This window comes from Colias eurytheme, chromosome 6 (genome assembly GCF_061535395.1).
Source record: "Colias eurytheme isolate Ceu_HAF_F1 chromosome 6, ilColEury1 Martin Lab GWU primary, whole genome shotgun sequence".
Taxonomy (NCBI): domain Eukaryota; kingdom Metazoa; phylum Arthropoda; class Insecta; order Lepidoptera; family Pieridae; genus Colias; species Colias eurytheme.
Genome location: NC_142985.1, coordinates 2,007,026 through 2,026,339, shown reverse-complemented (window position 1 = coordinate 2,026,339; position 19,314 = coordinate 2,007,026). Strand labels below are relative to the sequence as shown.

General features: G+C 31.9%; 4 protein-coding genes across 4 annotated transcripts; all 4 read right to left on the bottom strand.

Annotated features, from left to right (window-relative positions):
• Positions 1-5,893: 5,893 nt before the first annotated feature.
• Positions 5,894-10,690, bottom strand: LOC149907471 (uncharacterized). Its single transcript, XM_090102462.1, has 2 exons — positions 10,531-10,690; positions 5,894-6,067 (listed from the first exon to the last, which is right to left on the bottom strand). The coding sequence occupies exons 1-2, from the start codon at positions 10,616-10,618 to the stop codon at positions 5,928-5,930; spliced, it is 228 nt and encodes a 75-aa protein (XP_089958588.1). The 5' UTR covers positions 10,619-10,690; the 3' UTR covers positions 5,894-5,927.
• A 905-nt stretch (positions 10,691-11,595) lies between these two features.
• LOC149907470 (uncharacterized) lies at positions 11,596-12,460 on the bottom strand. Its single transcript, XM_090103394.1, has 2 exons — positions 12,322-12,460; positions 11,596-12,170 (listed from the first exon to the last, which is right to left on the bottom strand). Exons 1-2 carry the CDS (start codon positions 12,383-12,385, stop codon positions 11,686-11,688), a joined length of 549 nt encoding a protein of 182 aa, XP_089959520.1. The 5' UTR covers positions 12,386-12,460; the 3' UTR covers positions 11,596-11,685.
• A 2,346-nt stretch (positions 12,461-14,806) lies between these two features.
• LOC149907469 (uncharacterized) lies at positions 14,807-15,960 on the bottom strand. The gene is made up of 2 exons (XM_090103330.1): positions 15,852-15,960; positions 14,807-15,623 (listed from the first exon to the last, which is right to left on the bottom strand). The coding sequence occupies exons 1-2, from the start codon at positions 15,913-15,915 to the stop codon at positions 14,887-14,889; spliced, it is 801 nt and encodes a 266-aa protein (XP_089959456.1). The 5' UTR covers positions 15,916-15,960; the 3' UTR covers positions 14,807-14,886.
• A 742-nt stretch (positions 15,961-16,702) lies between these two features.
• LOC149907468 (uncharacterized) lies at positions 16,703-18,230 on the bottom strand. Its single transcript, XM_090102472.1, has 2 exons — positions 18,170-18,230; positions 16,703-17,214 (listed from the first exon to the last, which is right to left on the bottom strand). Exons 1-2 carry the CDS (start codon positions 18,228-18,230, stop codon positions 16,703-16,705), a joined length of 573 nt encoding a protein of 190 aa, XP_089958598.1.
• Positions 18,231-19,314: the final 1,084 nt, after the last annotated feature.

Genomic DNA, 19,314 nt, shown 5'->3' with positions numbered 1-19,314 from the left:
TTTATGCAGCTACTAAAAAAACGTGCTTTGAATAATTGATAAAAATTAGTAGGAATAAAACTGAATATGTTCCGACAAAGACAAACAGACTTTACTATACTCTGTCCATTATATTATTTGCTTTTTGACAGCTTCACGCCTATGTATAATTGTATTGTCTATGTTAAAATGTCATACAAATAATTATCGTACTTCATGGACAGGTCCCGCCCACTTAGTGATGCCTACACAGAATTATTCAATTATGGGTCGATAGATTAAAATAATCGATAGAAATACTCTGTAAAATATATCCGATACAGAAAAACTCTTCTATTATGTTATATAATTTAAACGTAAAGACAACCAAATTGTAAGATAGAAACCAATAAATAATAAAATATTAGTTTAGTTTAGTTTTAACATACAATGCATAGATATGTGGTCTTATTATTACATATCTTATTAGTACGTTTACGTTGTAATTATTATTTACGTACCTGATTCGATTTATGATAATATTTTGTATTTATAATTGAAATGGTATCACAATCGATAATCTTTTGAACATCACTTCTAGTATCACCCGTCGAGCTGTCAAAAAGCAATTCTTATAGTGGACAGACTATAGTATTATATTATATAGCTATACGGTAAACAGTAGCAAAATTGCAAATAATGAATGCAAAATAACCCATATTTTCCGCTCTTAAGGGTTTGTTACCTCCTTGCAATACTAAATGGTCTAATTATGTTCTTTCTGTGAACACATTATTCTAATGAACTTGTTAGGATGTACAGTAGATACTAAATCGTATGTGCTTTTTGTTTGGAAGTAATAGAACGTTACATACGTTATACCCAAAAATAGTATAATTTCGAAGGTATTTTGAAGAGTTACACAGGATAACATTATTACAGTAATTCTTCTACTCTCTTGTTCTTACTTCTCTAATTATTTATCTAAAGTTAGTAGAGAAGTTCATAAAAATGCATATAAATTATATTTGTATATTTTTTAGGAGTAGATTTTTTTAAATACTTATGCCCTAATGAAAAGCTTGGATGAATGAAGCGAGCCGCCATGTTTTCTTGCCTCCGTTTTTAATTTTGTTTAGTTGAGGTACTTATGTATAAGAATTTCCTAGTGGTTTATATGTTACAGAGAAAAAACTGTGAAGCAGGTTTTCAGTGACGACCATGTAGAGTGAGTGGCAGCTTAAATAACAAAGCATCTAAAAAATATTATGATATATATGAAATTTACAAAATGTGTCTAAACAAATATTCACAAATATGTTATCTAGGAAATAAGTATTCACAAAATTAGCATGCAAAGATCATCCTGCGGCTAACATCAGTTGACCTGCGTCTTAATTCCAGTAATCGATAACCAATTTCGTATGTACTTGCACATCTACAAAAGCAGTTAAATTGGCAATAAAGCGTGTCTCACAGAAAAATCCATGTAAAAATTGACATAACAACAAATCAATGACAGGTTTTGCATGGAAATCGTTGGATCCTTGCTTCTAAGAAGATGTAACCGTATTCTGGGCATATGGTCGAAATAAATAATGGTGGATAGTGCGCGCGCGCCTCTAACGGGCTCGGTGATCCCTTGTGCGTTTGATTGTATTCAAATATGGTATTATTTCGGTAAGTACAGGGTGTTCTTGTGGTGAGAAATCTATTGTCTATTCTACTTTACCGTAAGTACGAATGCCATGTGTTTATAGGTAAGTAGCTAATTCAAGCATAGAGTGAACGCACCTACTAGGGAAGCGCGTAGGTACCATCTAAGCTCTTAACAAAACAAAGATCTAAATTATGTTCTGTCTCTCTGTTATCAAATATGCCCATAACTGTTGTACTCTCATACGCATTGACTTGCCTCTAATCTGATATGCAAATAGAGCAAATGTTCAAATAATAATAATCATACCTACGAGCTTTATTTAGCAAAAGTTCGGGCTAGCAAGACTGCAAATATATTTATACAGGCAACCTACAAATATACTTTATCCAAACTGAAATGATTAAATCAATACTCATACAATAAACTCTAAAAAAAGAAAGTTCTTATTTTAATATAAGTACCTTGCTATAATTTATTTGTTAGTTTCTAATATACTCCAGAGTCCAAACTTCGTCTCGATGACTCTCCAATGCTTTTATCGTTTAAAAAGTTACGAACAATTTATTTTTAAGAATAAATTTTAAGTTCATAATAGGTAACTCAAGCCAAGCCAAAATTTTGTTTTTGTCATATTTTTTTTGTCTAAAAAGCACCCTGTACCATGTATCGCGGCGGTAGTATATTCGCAGCGCGTGCGCATCACATTGGCACGCCACCCCGCGTACCGCTCTATGAATACATTATTGGTATTAGCGCTTTTTTAATCTATCATCAAACGCCGACACGATCTTTGGAACAAAATTTTGAACATTTTGTCGCTTACAAATTGTTTTAAAATCATTCAAAATATTTATTTATCCAGGGAGAGTTTTATTTGTAAATACTAAATATCTATTTTTGAAGTGAAACTTCTTTATCGGGGTTGGAAAAAAATTTAGTGTAACATTTTTCCGTTACGCGCCTTCTTGTTTTTATCCCTACCACGCGTGATAGACGTATTTCTGTAAAGTTGCATATAGTAAATTATTTTTTGAAAAATAAGGTCATAAAGAAGTTTCACTTCTTACGTGTGTACACTAGTACACGCACACTTTTTTTTTTATACGAAAGTAAGTAAGGCTAGACATGCATTCTTGTTACAAAGGAGCGATCTTTAGTAGGTTTATTTTTTTGTATCTGGAGATAAGCTAGACCATATTTAGGGTGCACTCACACACATCAGTCACCGTCAAGTCACCGATGACTGATCGGTGACGGTTTGTGTACGTATCCACAAACACCAGTCACCGTCATGTTGTCCGTCAGTCACGTCGCCGGTTTGACTGAATCATTGAACACATACATCAGGTTAGTCAGTGATTAGACGTGTGTCACGCTAGAGAACATGTAGCAATTGACGGTAGCACGACGCTGACTGAACTGAGACGTGACAGCACCGGGTGAGTGGGGATAAAAGTATGATACATGTATGGAAAGATTATTTGACGTGCCTGACCGGTGACGTCACTGATAGATTTCGTGCCGGCGACTGTCGTGTGGGAACAGAGTCATACTAGAACTATTGATACATATTTTTTTTTAATCCTGTCCGGTGACGTGCCGTGACGGTGACTGATGTGTGTGAGTGCACCCTTATCGGGGTAAAAGCCAAAAGGTAGTTTAAATGTCAGTCATAAATCATTTCCATTGGAATTTTCTTTGACCCGCGACGGAAGAAGCCGCAGACGGTGAAACGGAAAGCTAAAAATATAAATAAAAACAATATACAATATTACTGAGATAGAAATTGCGACCTTCTAACGTCCAAGGACTATTTCAGAGAAGTGTTGAGAGTGGACCTACATAAATGAAATATCGACTACCTACATGAATTATATTTTAACTAGCTGTGCCGCGCGTTTTTCGCGGAAATAAGTCAGTATTTCTATATCTGATGTTCTTATCTTCTGGTACATGCGATGAAGTAAAAGGCTCATTAGGTATTGCGTCAATAGTTCCAAACTTTCGCATTCATAAAATAAGCAGGCTAGGATTTAATATTTCAAACATCTGTTCTAATCTATTTTGTTCATTATTATATATATTCAAAGATAAGTAAGAACCATAAATTGTAACACCTACATTGAGTTATTTTGTAGTACATACTTTTAAAACATCATGTAATGTGAAGATGCGCCATCTATCGGCGAGCTTGTGCCATAGATGACTCATAGAGGAGGATTCATTTTGTGTGGAGTTTTTTGTATTCTGTTTGGTATACGCTAATGTATTTATTATGTTAACACGGTGCTTACTTGTGAGTTGTGTTATAAGTATATACCTATAAATAGTTTATCACTATAATACCTAATACATTTACGTACATGCAAAACCACGTCTAAAAACTCAGTCAATTTTAAGATTTAATTATTTTAAAACAAGTGGGTTCCTTCCTATTTATAAATTTTATTTAATAATAGGGAATTAAATATGAGAAATGCATGTTTTAAGTTTTTTTATAGAAGCGGTAACTTTAAGGTACATACCTACATATTATTTTATAGACCACTAGCGGTCCGCCCCGGTTTCGCCCGTGGTACATATTTCGCAATAAAAGGTAGTCTATGTTCTTTCTCAGGGTTATCTGTGCCAAATTTCATCAAAATCGGTCCAGTAGTTAATGAGCCTATTCATTACAATCAATCAAACAAACAAACAAAGTTTTCCTCTTTATAATATTAGTGTAGATAATAAAAAAATTCATGTTACCAGGATTATCAAGGAAAGGATTTATTTTAACACAGATCCTTTAATTTATTTTTCACACATAATATACAGGGTGTAATCGTTAAGTGTGCACAGGCGATTATTCCGTAACTATTACAGATATCAAAAAACTTTAAACTGATATCGAAAGTACTTAACCTAATGAGTAAAATGGCCATAATAAATTTTTAAAAATAATACGAGAAATATCTAAAAAATTAACTTTAAACCTTCCCATACATTTAGTATGAGATATGAATATCCCATGTACATGGGTTGATCCAAAAGTAATGATAATCAATATTAAACAAGGTCATTACAGTTAAAATAATTATGTATTTCTCTAGATAGTCTTCTAACTAGATAATATACTTCGATATTTTTTTTCCTTAACTTAGAAAAAAAAACTTTGACTTCATCTACAAAAACCCCTCAAAATCGGCCATCACTTCGCTGTCGTCTTAAAATTTCTTGTATCGACGGTGTTTCTTGTGCCGAGGTAAGAGATAGAATTAACTAGGAGCTAGATCTTACAAACAGGGTGGGTGTTCAAGCATTTTCAATGCCGATTTTTGATTGGCAGCCATCGCAACTGACGCTTTGTGATCTGGTGCGTTGTCTTGGTGAACCAACATTCAAGACCGAAGTTTGCCATGTCTCTTTTTCTTACTAACCTACCCGCAATCTTTTAATTTGGTCTGTGTAGTAAGAGCCCTGTGTAGTAGTGGCTACCTTCTTAAAATATTCCACATTTCTTCAGCGTCCCAAAAAACTACGGCTTTAATCTATCCCACTAATTTTCACTTTGAAAATCTTCACCGTCACTTTGGAAGCATCCAGCATCCAGGCCATTGATTGTTTCTTGGTTTCAGCATAAACATGGTGAACCCAGGTAACGCCCATGGTCACAAATCGTGACAAAAAATTATCCTGATCTCATAAAAAATTTAGAAATTCACCCTCTAAATGTCGAATCGTTGTTTCTTCTTTTCGTCGGGAAACATTCTGGCTCGCACTGTTCACATTAAAATTAATGTTAATACTTGGAAACGTGGCCTGTAGATATGATTTTTTTGTGATAACTTAGTGATTACATGAGCAAGCATAAAACATTTATTTTATATTTTTATGTGCACAGGAAATACCCAATTATCATTACTTTTGGATCAACCTATACATTTAATATGAAAGATTTTAGCTTTTTTTTTTGTTTTTTTGGTTTTCTGCTTTAATTACTTCGCAAATTTGGAGGGAAGTTCATTTAGAAACTGTAAATAGACCTCCTCATTGTATTGCACAATAAGGACGTCACTTCGAAAATCTACTATGAATACAAAATGTATGGGAAATAAATTGTATGGGAGCGTTTAATGTAACATTTTTGGTTATTTCTCGTTTTATTTTTAAAAATTTATTATGGCCATTTTACTCATTAGGTTAAGTACTTTCGATATCAGTTTAAAGTTTTTTGATATCTGCAATAGTTACGGAATAATCGCTTGTGCACACTTAACGATTACACCCTGTATAGTACACTCTTTAATCTTAAAGCTATAACAATTTATTACAATAATTGTTTAGTTTCCGCGACACGAGCGCCATCTTGCAGGTTCGTTTTGCTGTTGGTCCTTGCTTGCCGACCGGAGGGACTCTTCACACGAAGTACCGATTCTACCACCACTTCTTCTATGACTTGTTTGTTATCTGTAAAAGATGTGTATGATTAGTGTTGGTTGTGAGACTTGTACCTATATAAATATAGGTACTATAATATGAAGTGGGTCGTAACTACAGAGGAACTTTTAAAGTTCCGTTTTCAGCTGATTCGATAGATTATTATAAAAATACAGTATAATTATATAACATCAAACATATTTTTTTAGGTCGGTACCTATATAATAGGCATGATGTTGCAGAGTGCATTAGAATAAATAAAAAAAATTAGAGTGAATTTTTTTATTTGCAATGTGCTTCTGACGCTTTCTGTTACATTATTATTATTTATACAGGTTGATATAATCGTCGAAAAAGGACAATATATAAAAAAAAATATATTAAATTAAAAAGATTCTCGTAACCTGATTGATGGACTCTTAATAAATTTGGATTTCATGATTTTACTAATAATTTTAATTGAATTACTAAAAATTGTTGTTAATTTTATTTTACAATTCAAACAAATACCAATACGTTTAAATATAAAAAGTCGAATATTGAAACATGGTCTACATTCAAGTTGTTTGCATAATCGCCATAATCTGGTTATAGTTGCATCATTATAATCCCATTTTCTCGCAATCGTATCTTGTTTTATTGAAAAGGAATTGGCGCCATGTACATTTATAGCCACAGATAATGAATCATATTTTTTTTTGTTAACTTGTCTGGATACAAGTCTTTTTGCCGATGCTATTCTTAAAATAAATTTAGTTTTTGTAATAGTCCTATTGTTATAACTTCATCGAAGATACCCATTGACATGCATGGATATATCATCGCATGTCATCGCATGCATCGCATGCATCGATAGTTGCAGGTTCGAATTTGATACTAATTTGTTATATAAATTATTTAAATGTTTGACATCAGTATCCTGAAGTTAACGGGGTTGTACAATTTTTTTTTCTAAAGAAATAGCTTTAGCCTGGTGTCTCGATTGTAGGGAATTATCTGTTTGTAAATTTAGAAATTGATATACTTAACAATCTAAGAATAATTGAATTCTATTATACTTATTTATCATTGTTAATATACAGATTATAAAAACAAAATAAGTTGTCGGTTATAGAAAAAAATTATGATCGTAGCAACCGTTATTAATGTCAAGAACATACCGGCAAAAAAGGTGACATAAGACGTATGATACATTCAACCTTCTTAGGTCATGCAAAGTAAATCATTCGAGTCTCTTTTTCTTATTTTATTCTATTCAAAAACTTCTCTGAATAATATTTGATGTACCTAATTAATCTGGCCTTTCGGCTTGATTTTTATAAAAATTAATTAAGTTACATTCCCAAAGTAATTTTAAAATATCTATAGATGATATACTAAAAATAAGGAATACCTAACGTTATGTTTGTAAACATCTTCAATGGCGACCTTTAACCTCCAACGTATAACACTCAAGGCTGATTGTGACAGAATCCCTAATAAGTTTAAGTTCTAAAAACTATAATCATTAATAAATATGTTCTTTAACAAATGTGTAATAACTTTACATAATAAGACAATGCCTATAATGAAGCCTGACCATCTTACAACCAGGAAAGCATTTGTAAGAATTAGACAAAACCGAAACCCCACTGTTTTATGTATATGGTTGCATAAGTATAAATTATCTACACATTAAGGCTGCAGTCTAGCAAAATTGCGTTTTCAACAAGTTATTTGACAATTTTTTCCCGGCTAATGAAATGATAAACTGAATTTTTTTTTCTTGTTTATCAATTAGTGTTATATACGCAATGCGCGTGAATTTTTTCACATTTATAAAGTTACTTTATGTTACCTTAATCAGGCCTTCAAGATAAGTCTCTTTCCCCCAAAATCATTTCGAGCTAAGTTTGTGCACTCACTACGTTGTAACCGATTACAATTTACACAATCTGATCAGCGCATTATTATCCATAAATAGTCGTTATTAAAAACTGCTGAATACAATTGCCGAAAAACTTATGATTTTCTTAATTAGAACGTTATAAATTCATTAAATTTCCCATTTTTTGCCTTACAAAATCGATTGATAAATACTGCTAAAAGTTATTTTTTCCATTAATTTATTCGAGTTGGTTGAAGACCAATGAGTATTAATCCTTTAAAAAAATTTTTTTTTGAATTTTGATAATTCTTTAAATATTAAAAAAATATTTAAAATAATAAGGAAAAATCCTAGCGAATTTCTTTAGTCGCGCTCCTTGGGCCGGAGCGTTCTGACGTGTGCTCTACGCTCGATTTTCCTTCATACCGAAGTGAAAGTTGCTCTACTTCATTAAATTTAATATTTTTGTTAATTGATTATTTTTATCTTAGTTTTGTGCAAATATTCGTATTTTTAAATGTTTAAATATATGTTGTTATAAATGTTCGATATGGAAAATAAACGAAAAAAATACGCGTGTAACTACTAGAAAAAAAATTATCTTCGAACATAAAGTTAATGAAACCAAATAGATTGCAAAGGTGATTGGCAACAATTTCTTTATTTTACGGGGTGTCAGTAAAGGGATGTATATTTCTTTAAAACTAAAGTAAGCTCATAAATTTTCTTATAATATAATTTTTTTGAAGTTCCAAAAATGTTTATTTTTCGTTTGAGAAATACGGAATATAATATAAACTTGTATTGAGAACTTGAACTTCCCAAGTTCATCCGGGGAAATCCCCATACGGGGAAAATGATTTGTTTACTCCAAAATTGATCCGAGGTGTTTTAATTTTTTCTTCTAGTCATTTTCAACGTAGCGGCATGTTGTTTGATTATTAATTTTGTAACTTAAATACAGGATGTTGGTTTTATATTCTGATCTTACAGACGCGCTGACAAATTTAGTCCACCATTTCTAGTTTAGTCTACTAACTCTAAGTACCAATATTAAAACGAATGGATTATCATCACATCATCAAAATTCAGTGGGATTGAGAACTAAACAAACAGAAGTAACAGAGACGCGAAGAATAAAAAAAGAGGACGAAAACGATAATTCGTTGATGCTTTCCCTTTTCGACGTATTGTTAGGGTACATCACCAATCTGCAAAAAACAAAACTGATGATTCCCAATTGCTGATTAAAAATGAAAAACAAATAATCGACAACAGTGGTGAAAATTTGCTGATCACAATGAAACATCCTTCAGTGGTAGCAGATTTACTCATTTAAAATGTATCGGTGAACAGCGTAAAGGAGAGGAGGACAGGAAAACATTATGAATGTGGATGGTGGATTGTATACAGGGTGTAATCGATAAGTATGTGCAGGCGATTATGACGTTATTATTGCAGGTATCAAAAAACTTAAAACTGATATCGAAATTACTTTACCTAATGAGCAAAATGACGATAATAACTTTTTAAAAGTATAACGAGAAATATCTAAAAAATTTACTTTATACACTCCCATATCAAAAAGGGAAAATGGGACTCTAATTCCGGCAAAAGACATGAATGTGGAAGATGCGGTTAAAAAAAATTTAATATTTGAAATACAATGCAAAAAATAACACTTTTGTCATAGATAAGAATCATGACTATTTTTTCCAAATTCAGGGACAACTAAACGTTGCAGAAGCAGAAGTCTGCTTATTTGCTGTTTGGACTGGAGTGAATCATTCGTTAAAAATAGAATATATAAAAAAGTATGTAACGTTTAGGCAAAATAAAATGATGGACCATTATCAAGATTTTACATAAATTGCCTACTGTCAGAATTGATTGATTCGAGACTTCAGCATTCGATGCCCATCAAGGACCCATCCTATATCATTCAAGCGATTGAAAAAAAAAGAGATAAATCCAGTGCAACCGATAAAGCATCAGAATGCTAGCAAAAGATTTATTAGGTTTATCAATATAAATCTATATATTATACATAATATAATAAATCTGTAGAAGACGCGAAGACTGACATCCGCGCGGACGGAGTTGCGGGCGGAAGCTAGTCAGAAATAAATATCTTTTGTTTTCATTTGCGTATTTTTCTATTTTATAATTTTTTAACACAAACATTACATTTTTTTTATTAAATACAAAATTTGTTTATCCGTTTTATTAGTTAAACTGAACAACTTTCACTAAGAAACTTAGGTCGAAAAAAATGTATAGAGTTATGCATTTTGTATGGAAAGCTTATTTTTTTTATATTTCGTCCAAATTTCTTTGTAAAAGTTGATCAGTTATATAAACGTCATGAAGTTGAAGATATCAATAGAAAGTATTCGCAAATTTTGTGTACTGATAAAAAAAATCACCCGGTGTAATTTTCACGAAAATTGTTTCAAATTGTAATTTTTGGTACTTATTACGAATATTAAATTATACGAATGATTTAATTTTTAAAAATTAAGTGGAGCAACTTTCCCTCAGTACATTTGTATTATTTACATATAGGATGACAGGATGCATTTGTTTGCACTACTAGACCAAGCCCTTAATAATATAAATAACTCACCATATTCCCCAAACTGTAATTTAGACTGTGGTGCAGCGAATACAACAGAGAGAACAAAGAGTACAGATAATAAAATAAATATTCTCATGTTGACGCGTGTACACTTACAAGAAGCGCGCGCAAATGTGCTAGACCAACATGGCGGACCAATCGTATTGCTTTTACTTGCGAAATGCATCTCCTTTTACAGATAATGTGGGGAATAATAAGTTGCAATTAATTGCCGGTTTACATTTACAATATTATCTAATTGGATGAATTTAAAAATTACTTATAATTCGATATTTTTCATTTCGATTAGATCATGATTCGATTTTTAGATAGGTAGGTATTAGTTTTCCATTTTTGTCAAACAACTAATTTCGTGACAAAATAAACAGTCATAGCATCCGATAAACCTATTTTTGCGGGTGTGGCCGTGGTGGCAGATAAGTATATAGGATGTTAGGATTTTTTAAGGAATTAATAAATAATTAATTACATACAAACAGAAATCGGAATTCGATGTTCCTTTTCTTTCTTTTTTTCAATAGTTTTATCACAGTATTACAATATTATTTCCTATATACTGTGGTTTTATTTCATAACATAAATTAACTAATTCTAACAACCGAAAGTCTCTACATAGTTATTTTGGAGGTGGTCTTTATTAACTGTCATATATTAATATATTATATTACCTAATACTTACTACACCTATAATATGATAAATAATTTGGGAATCCTTATAAGTTATAATTAAGAAACTAAGCACACACCTTCATGCATCTCCTGGAATGTGGTACGAGCTGTGACATAATTTATGGCACATGGTAATTAAAACAGACGTTATATTCGAAGATAGAACACGTATGAACAGTTAATTTTAAAGCATACTTTAAAATGAATTTTGTTGCCGATAATTTAAAGGAAGTAATTTATTATAGCACCATAAATAAATGATTATTAAATCTGTGTCAATTAATTTGTAATTAATCTTGAGGTTTTTGTTTAGACATTTTTAAAGAGGATTTATTTTTACTTATTAAATAGATATTTAATTAGATTAAAAAATAAAAACCGAAAAACATTGTAAAGGCATTTTAATAAATAAAATATCTATAATTTACATTAACAATTAAAAACCTTAACTATACTAAAACTAGTTAACACAATTCACCACATATTCCTAAACGGGTCGTAAATGGGATACCTCCATAAGTTGTAATTTGGCGCGTTACGAATATGCCTCAAAGGCCAAGGTGTTGCCATATTATGTAGTTCAGAAAAATCGGGAAACATTCCCCTTAAAGATACAATGGGAGGATTAAATAACCAAGGATTTAAATTGGGCATTTCAGAATCTGAGCTCCAAACTTTTGTGACTGGTGGGTTGGAACCTGTTCTATAAGTTGTGACAAACATGCCACGTGGTGCTATTTTGTTGTCTTTACTAAAACTGTTTAAATTTCCTTTCTTTTGATCAGCAACGGGATAGTAATGGATGCCACTCATGGATGAAACTTTGCCATTCCGTGACGTCACTTGAGCTACGCTGGTGACACCGAGGTTTCTGGAATTTTCTGGCATAACAAATTTCATGTGAACACCATTTTCAGATTTTCCATGAACACCATTTTGAGATTTTCCATCCAAAGCACCTGAAATTAAACACAAAAATATTAATTCAGAAGTATGAATTGATATTGAAAATGACCAAATTGGATCAAAAACTGACAGACGAATTATTAAAAATAATCAATCCAAAAAACAAGACCACATTATCATTATACAATGTTACATATATCATACCTGCAAGCGATGATTTAAATAAAATAGCAATTAAAATTAATATTGAACTTGATATATTCGTCATAATGCGGTATGGATTCAAATGCCGCCCGATGATCACAGCATCCGCTTATATTCACCACAAACTACAATCTCGTTTATAGCTAAACTAACGGGACTTAATAAATGTTCTAAAGTATCTAATATCTCAGTGACACGAAAAGATATATAATATACCATTAAGCCTTGTCACTTATTCGCAAACTATGCGTTGTTTTTTTATTATTTAACAGTATTTTTATTAGCTTTTCGTACATTTAGGTCAGATTTTAATATACTGTAAAATCTATATTAAGGTCAAATTTAAACTGTTATAGAGTTAATTAATTCATGATTATGGGTGTTCCGAATTCCAAAACACAAAAATATCCATAAAAGGCGACACAATAGTCATTTGTTTCCATCGTCTTTGTTTTTTAATAATAATGTTTTGGGTCACAATCAGTATTCATTCATATATTAATTAATATCAATTAGATTTTATGTAAAATGTATGGTAATAAGTAGGTATGATTTTCTTTCGAAAATACTATAAACAAATTCTCCAAGAATTCATAAATCATATTCATTTGTGATTACATAAAAGCACATAAAAGGCTGCGTGGTCGGACGCTATACAACAAACTTAAAGCTCTAGACTAGTATTAGGCAGATCATAAGAAGTTAAGTAATTGCAAACGTGTGTTTAAGTTTATTAAAAATATTGAGTTAAAATAATTCAAATTTTCTTTTCACAAATAAAGACACATTACGTCTCCGATTGTCTACAAAAAAAAAAAAATTATCCGAATTTTCTTATTTACGTTATGAAGTTTTAATACCTACATTTCTACTTGTATGGAAAAACATCTTGAGTTTTTTTTTAACCAATTACTTCGTCTTTATCCTTTTCTATCTAAAATATGGCGCGTCTGATATAAAACATCTTTCGTTATTGCAGTAAAGCATTATTATAAGATTACTAATTCTCCCGTTCTGCCTTCCTCTAATGCCTTATCACTTAGGGGTGTGATGTTGGCCGATTCTCAGACCTACCCAATAAGCACTGAAAATGTGAATCGGTCCAGCCATTTTGGAGGAGTATGGTTGGAGAATTTTATATAATATTATATAGAGATAGAAATTTTGATGAATATGTGTATGATGTAAAAGTTAACACTATGTAACCAGTATAGTATTATATTATCTCTGAGATATTATCTGTCTCGTCACAGATAAAATATAATAAAGAGTCTAGAAAGGGCACGCCAGCAAATACATATACCTATACCTCTTCGATATACCTACTTAAAAATATTAATCAAATTACAATGGTATAAATCAAACATTGAATTAATTTTAATTTTTTACTGGTAAAAAGTTACCTACCTACATCTTTATCCAAATTTATAACAGAAAAGAAGTCACAAAAAATTTACGTTAACTAGGATCACGTGGTAATGAATTGATTTTGAATATTTTTAAAAGCTCGATCACAACACGGTAATCGCGACAAAACAAACATTGGAAAAATCTTCATCATGATCATTAAATAAAATACATAATACCAGAAATGCTTTTTTTTATAAGAGGAGGCAACAGAGACCGAGACCTAATGGTAAGAGATGATATAAAAGAGCAACAGCTATGGAGTTTCTTGCCGGTTCTTCTCCATAGATACTGCTTTCCGAATCGGTGGTAAATGTTAAAAATATGTAATGACGTTTCAAAAGTGCTTCTAGAAGAAGCTAATTGAATAAATAAATGTTTGAGTTTGAGTTTAAGTGTGCAATGCCGGGGACATTGTGAGTGTGTTGCCGGTCTTTGAGGTAAGAGTACGCTCTTTTCTTGAAGGTCCCTAAGTCGTAACCGTTTGGAAATACCGTATGAGGAAGTTGGTCCCATAAATCTGTTGTGCGCGGAAAGAAGCTTCTTTTGAAGCGCGTAGGTGGAATACTATGTTTAAAATAATGTATTCTTAGGTTACGTTTTATTGTTACATTCTCAGAGCAATAAAGAAGAAATAAATAGATACTCTACAAAGAACCAGAAGACACATAAAGTCTTGTCGATAAAATTAATTCTTAAGAAAAGTATATATGTAGGTATATAACATTTAAAGATTACGGTTGATCTCAATTCTAAGGATTATGAGACAACTTGAATTTGTATATAACCATTTTTATATTTAAAACTTAAAAAAATCAACTTTCATATAACGGTTAGTATCTCAGAAATGTTTATCTCAAATTAGGAAGGTGCTTTTTTAAACAAAATTAAATATGACTCAGTGGCAAGTAGCAACTGTATCTAAGCAAACAGGTTTCTGAATAAATAAACAAGACATAATATAATTAAACTACTTCTGCCCACATTTATGACATTCACGATTATAGAAGTTATAAGATCAAATCGCTAAATTAAACATTTCTTCCATGAAAAATTTTGTTTTTTCAAATAAAATACATTTTTAAGTGCAGTCTTTATTACAATGGTTTAACCATTATTACATTAAAATACTTAAATGACTAATTCACAGTCTTAAGTTTAATAATAACCGTTATTATTAGAATATGTCTGTGCTACTTGAATTCCTGGTCCGTTTATGGCAACACTATTTTGAACTGAACCTTGGTTTACATTGTAAGCATTGCTTGTTCTGTATCCACCAACATTCTGAGCTACAGCAAATTGTCCATGATTGCCGTACCCTTGTGTTGAGGAAATGGCAGATTGGTATCCTCCTAAGTTATCAGCTCTAGAAATAGCTGTACCATAGCCATGACCGTTACTATTTGTAGTAGCAATGGTCGAGTCATAGCCGTTGCGTCCGAGACTGTTGACGGAAGAAATTGCCGTTTGGGACTGTCCGTTATTCTGTACAGCACTTACAGCTGAACCTATCCCGTCGATAGATTGAGCTGAGGAAACAGCTGATCCAATATTGCCGAAGCTTTGAGCCGAAGCAGAGTTATACGACCTTCCTCCTGAGTTGAATGTAGCGGCGGATGCTTGCTGGAAATCTTGAGGTACTGTGTGTCTATATTGATATTGGGGTTTCCAGTTTGATTGAGGGTATGTTTGAGCGTATCCTACACCGCGAGCGTAGGTGTTCCCATCAGCTGATCCAAAACCACCGCCGTAAGCTTGAGCGTTTCCAGTTTGGAATGAATTTCCATAGCTGCTTGTATGTTTGATGCCACCAATGTCGCTGCTGAAGCCACTGCCGAAACCGAACGCTATACTAGGAGCCTGAGCTTGTCTTAAATAGATTCCAGGATGACCTGAAAAAATAAGATTATTTTTAGAATAAGCAAGCTCTGGATGTTGTGAAAAATTTATTATAAAGAAGGATATTGACAAAGTCGATAAAGTGCATGATTGTGACGTAATGTGAAAAAGCATGTGCAAATAATACAATCACGATCTTCTTTAAAATTACTTTTGCACTTAATAATGTTTACAATAGATCAGTGTTAACAATAGGTAATTTCGTTTGTATTATCACTTACCCAGCCACGGCGCGGCTTTGCTTACAGCTAGGATAGCCAAGAGGGTTGTCAGTTTTGAGATCATTTTTAGTTTGATGAGTACCTTTCTCGTTGTGAATACTAACCTACCATTTCTCTTAGTTTTTATATATCATAAGTTCCCCCACCAACTAGGTCAGATTCGTGTGAGGCATTGACACTCAAAAATTTATCACAAACCTTACGGTACAATAATTTATCTGTGATCCTATAAATATTTTGGATAGTAATATTAAATGCTAATTGACACGATGGGTAACATCATAAAGTTTTTTGCAAGTCTCATTTCACAAGGTTTGCCGGAAGGACATAGTTTGCTTAAATTATTAAAAAATAGTGGTAACCACAAAACAGCTTTGAGTTCTTAAATTGCCACATCAAATATGCAAATGTGTAATATAATAAACGATAATGTATTTTGACTCCTTGATAGAGGCAATTATGACATTGGAGAGGATAAAAAAGCAAGCGATTTGTTTTATGTATTGATTTATTAAATAGTTCGCAGTTCAACGTTCGATATATTCTGTAATACATTTCGTCATAAAAATAATCAAGACAATTTATTATGCATGGAACTGGTAATAGTGTATATTTGAAAGTGATAAATCTTGATCTCTCTGTGATTGATGTTAAAGACAAACATTTTAAAGAAATTAATTATTTATCAGCAGAGTTTTATATCCTTCGGAAAGTAGCTATTATAGTTGTGAAGATAATATATTTTAACGTGAACGATAAAACAACAAAAAAGATACCACATTTTATACTCATATTTGCTTAATACATAGTTAAATCTACTTCAATCCTACAGTTACAGTAAATCTAATAGTTCAGTCTTTTTTGCTGGCCGATCTTTCATAATGTTCATCACCATCATATTGTTCATCATAACCGCCTCCAAAACCTCCTCCGAATCCTGTTAAACCATAACCATTTCCAGTATTTGCCAAGTAATAGTTTCCATTGTATTGATTATTGGAAGGACCATAGCCGCTTCCGAAGAAGGGCCTATATGGTCTGTTATGTCCGTGGTTTGGATAGCCTTGGTATCCATTGTATTGATTGTAATTAGGGTAATAACCACCGTAACCACCAGACGCTGAAGATTGAGATTGACTGATGCCTATATTGATAGGCGGGTATGGGTATTGGTTGCCTTGATAGCCTCCTTGGTAGCCTTGGTGGCCTTGGTAACCCCCATAGCCCCCGTAACCTTGATGGCCTCCAAAGCCTCCGTAATTGCCAAAGCCTCCTCCGCAGGATCCGAAATGACAACGTCTCTTCTTGTGTAAATGTCTTGCGTCTATATTATTATCTTCGTATTCATTTCTGTTTTGCACATCTGAAATTGCAAAATAGTTTAACATGAGCTTAGTTTAACATGAGCTTAGTTTAAAATAATTCAAATTTGTCGCGATTATTTGTGAATATTATGCTATTTTACTCAAAAAAAATATTTATAAGCACCTATTTTTAATTAAAAGAATGAACATCAGTCATTTAGCTGTAATTTCTATGAGAATAAAATTAATTAATTAAGGGCCGATTTTTCAATCCTTGGATAAAACTTACCCGTCCAGTAAAGTATTACACGATAATATTAAAATGTCACTTGTAAACTGCAATAAGAATACATTTTTGAAATGGTAGTTTAATACGTTATTCGACGGATAAATTTTAACAACGAATTGAAAAATCGGTCCTTAATAAATCAGAACATATACCTTTTTTAATACCGATATTAAATATGAAATATACGTATTCAAATGTGTTAAAATTATTATAAACAGTAATCTATGTACAATGTCAAAACGGGACTCTATAATGAGAAAAAATAATAACATTGGACCGTAAGCTTTGTAACAACAAAAGCTCTAAGAACATTTATATAACGGTGCCAATATCATATTGTACTGGCTATGAAGTTAAATCACCACGTATTAAACAAAGTCGCTTTCCGCTCTTTGTTGGTCTGTCTGTTTATGCTTAGATTTTTAAAACTACGCAACGGATTTTGATGCTATTTTTAAAATACATATAATGGTTTTTGGTAAATGTTTAAGTAAATTGTAAAGTTTTAAGCAAAGTGGGCGAAGCCGCTGGTAAGCTAGTCTATTGACTATTCTAATACATATTATTAAGAGGAAAGGTTTTGTATGTTTGTAACAAATTAGTTCAAAAAGTGCTGGACGGATTTCGATGAAACTTTACAGTAATATAGCACATAGCACATGAATTATTGACTACGGACGAAACCGTGCGGCACAGCTAGTGATAAATAAGATACAAATTAATACCTGCAGCAGAAACAAGGCTCCAACCAAGGCAGATCAGGAAAATCACAAGATACTTAGACATTTTGTTTGCTTTGTGAAGACATTCGGCGGGTCAAACGGTTATATATTATTTGATGCAAGGGCACCGCCTACGCCTTTAACATTGAAATTGCAAATTTAAAGCTAACTTCCTCCGGAAGTATAAAAAATACCCTTATATGGAATATTAGGCGGAAGACATTTTTATTTAATTAAAAAGTCCTCACATATGTTATTTAGATTGTATAATTTTGCATAAATTGATGAGTTAACTGGAACGGCAAATAATAGATTTATGGAAACTGGTTGATGATTCACGCAAAATCGAACTATCGAGTTTCTGTTAATAATATAAAGAAGTTCTTTCCTTTGTGTGAATTATTGTTATTAATGGGCTTCGTGCTCTATTATTTTTTATATAAAACACGTTTTTGAATAAACTGTAATATCGTATATGTATACAATTAAAAGTGTAAACAAAAGCAGAAACGAAACGATTTGACTTCTAACTTTTTTTATATGAAGGCACAATTTAATAAAACACATGTTTGATAAAGGTGTTTTACAGCATAGATGGTAAGCTAACGTAGTTATGAAAAGGATGTGGATACAAACAGTGTGTATTAAATATTTTTATATTTTTTACTTGTCTCTACCAAACTATGCAGTATCAACTTCCAAGGAGGTGGTCTTAATAAAACGCAATAAAACTGTAAATATTGTCTAAGTCTCTACTCTTATATTATGAAATTTATCATTCTTCACATGGAGTAGCGTAACGTATCAAATTACTGTGCAATCTTGTATAAAAAATTATCTTTTTCTAAGAAAATAACATTAAAACGGTTCGACCAATTAAAAGTCTAGCAAAAACTAAGCACTAGTAATAAAATCAGGAACACTATAATAAATGTCTAAAATTATTTGCCTTGAATACTAACGATATGCTAACTCTAGTTTATGAAGTTTATAGATACTCAGCGGGTTCAATAACCTAATAATTTATTATGTAATTATGGTTTTATAAGATTGCTCTCAATTTGATAGATTTTTTTATCATTCAGTAACAAAATTCTTATGGGCAGGTGCGATATCGAAAAAAAAACAAGAAAGAAACAGATATTTTG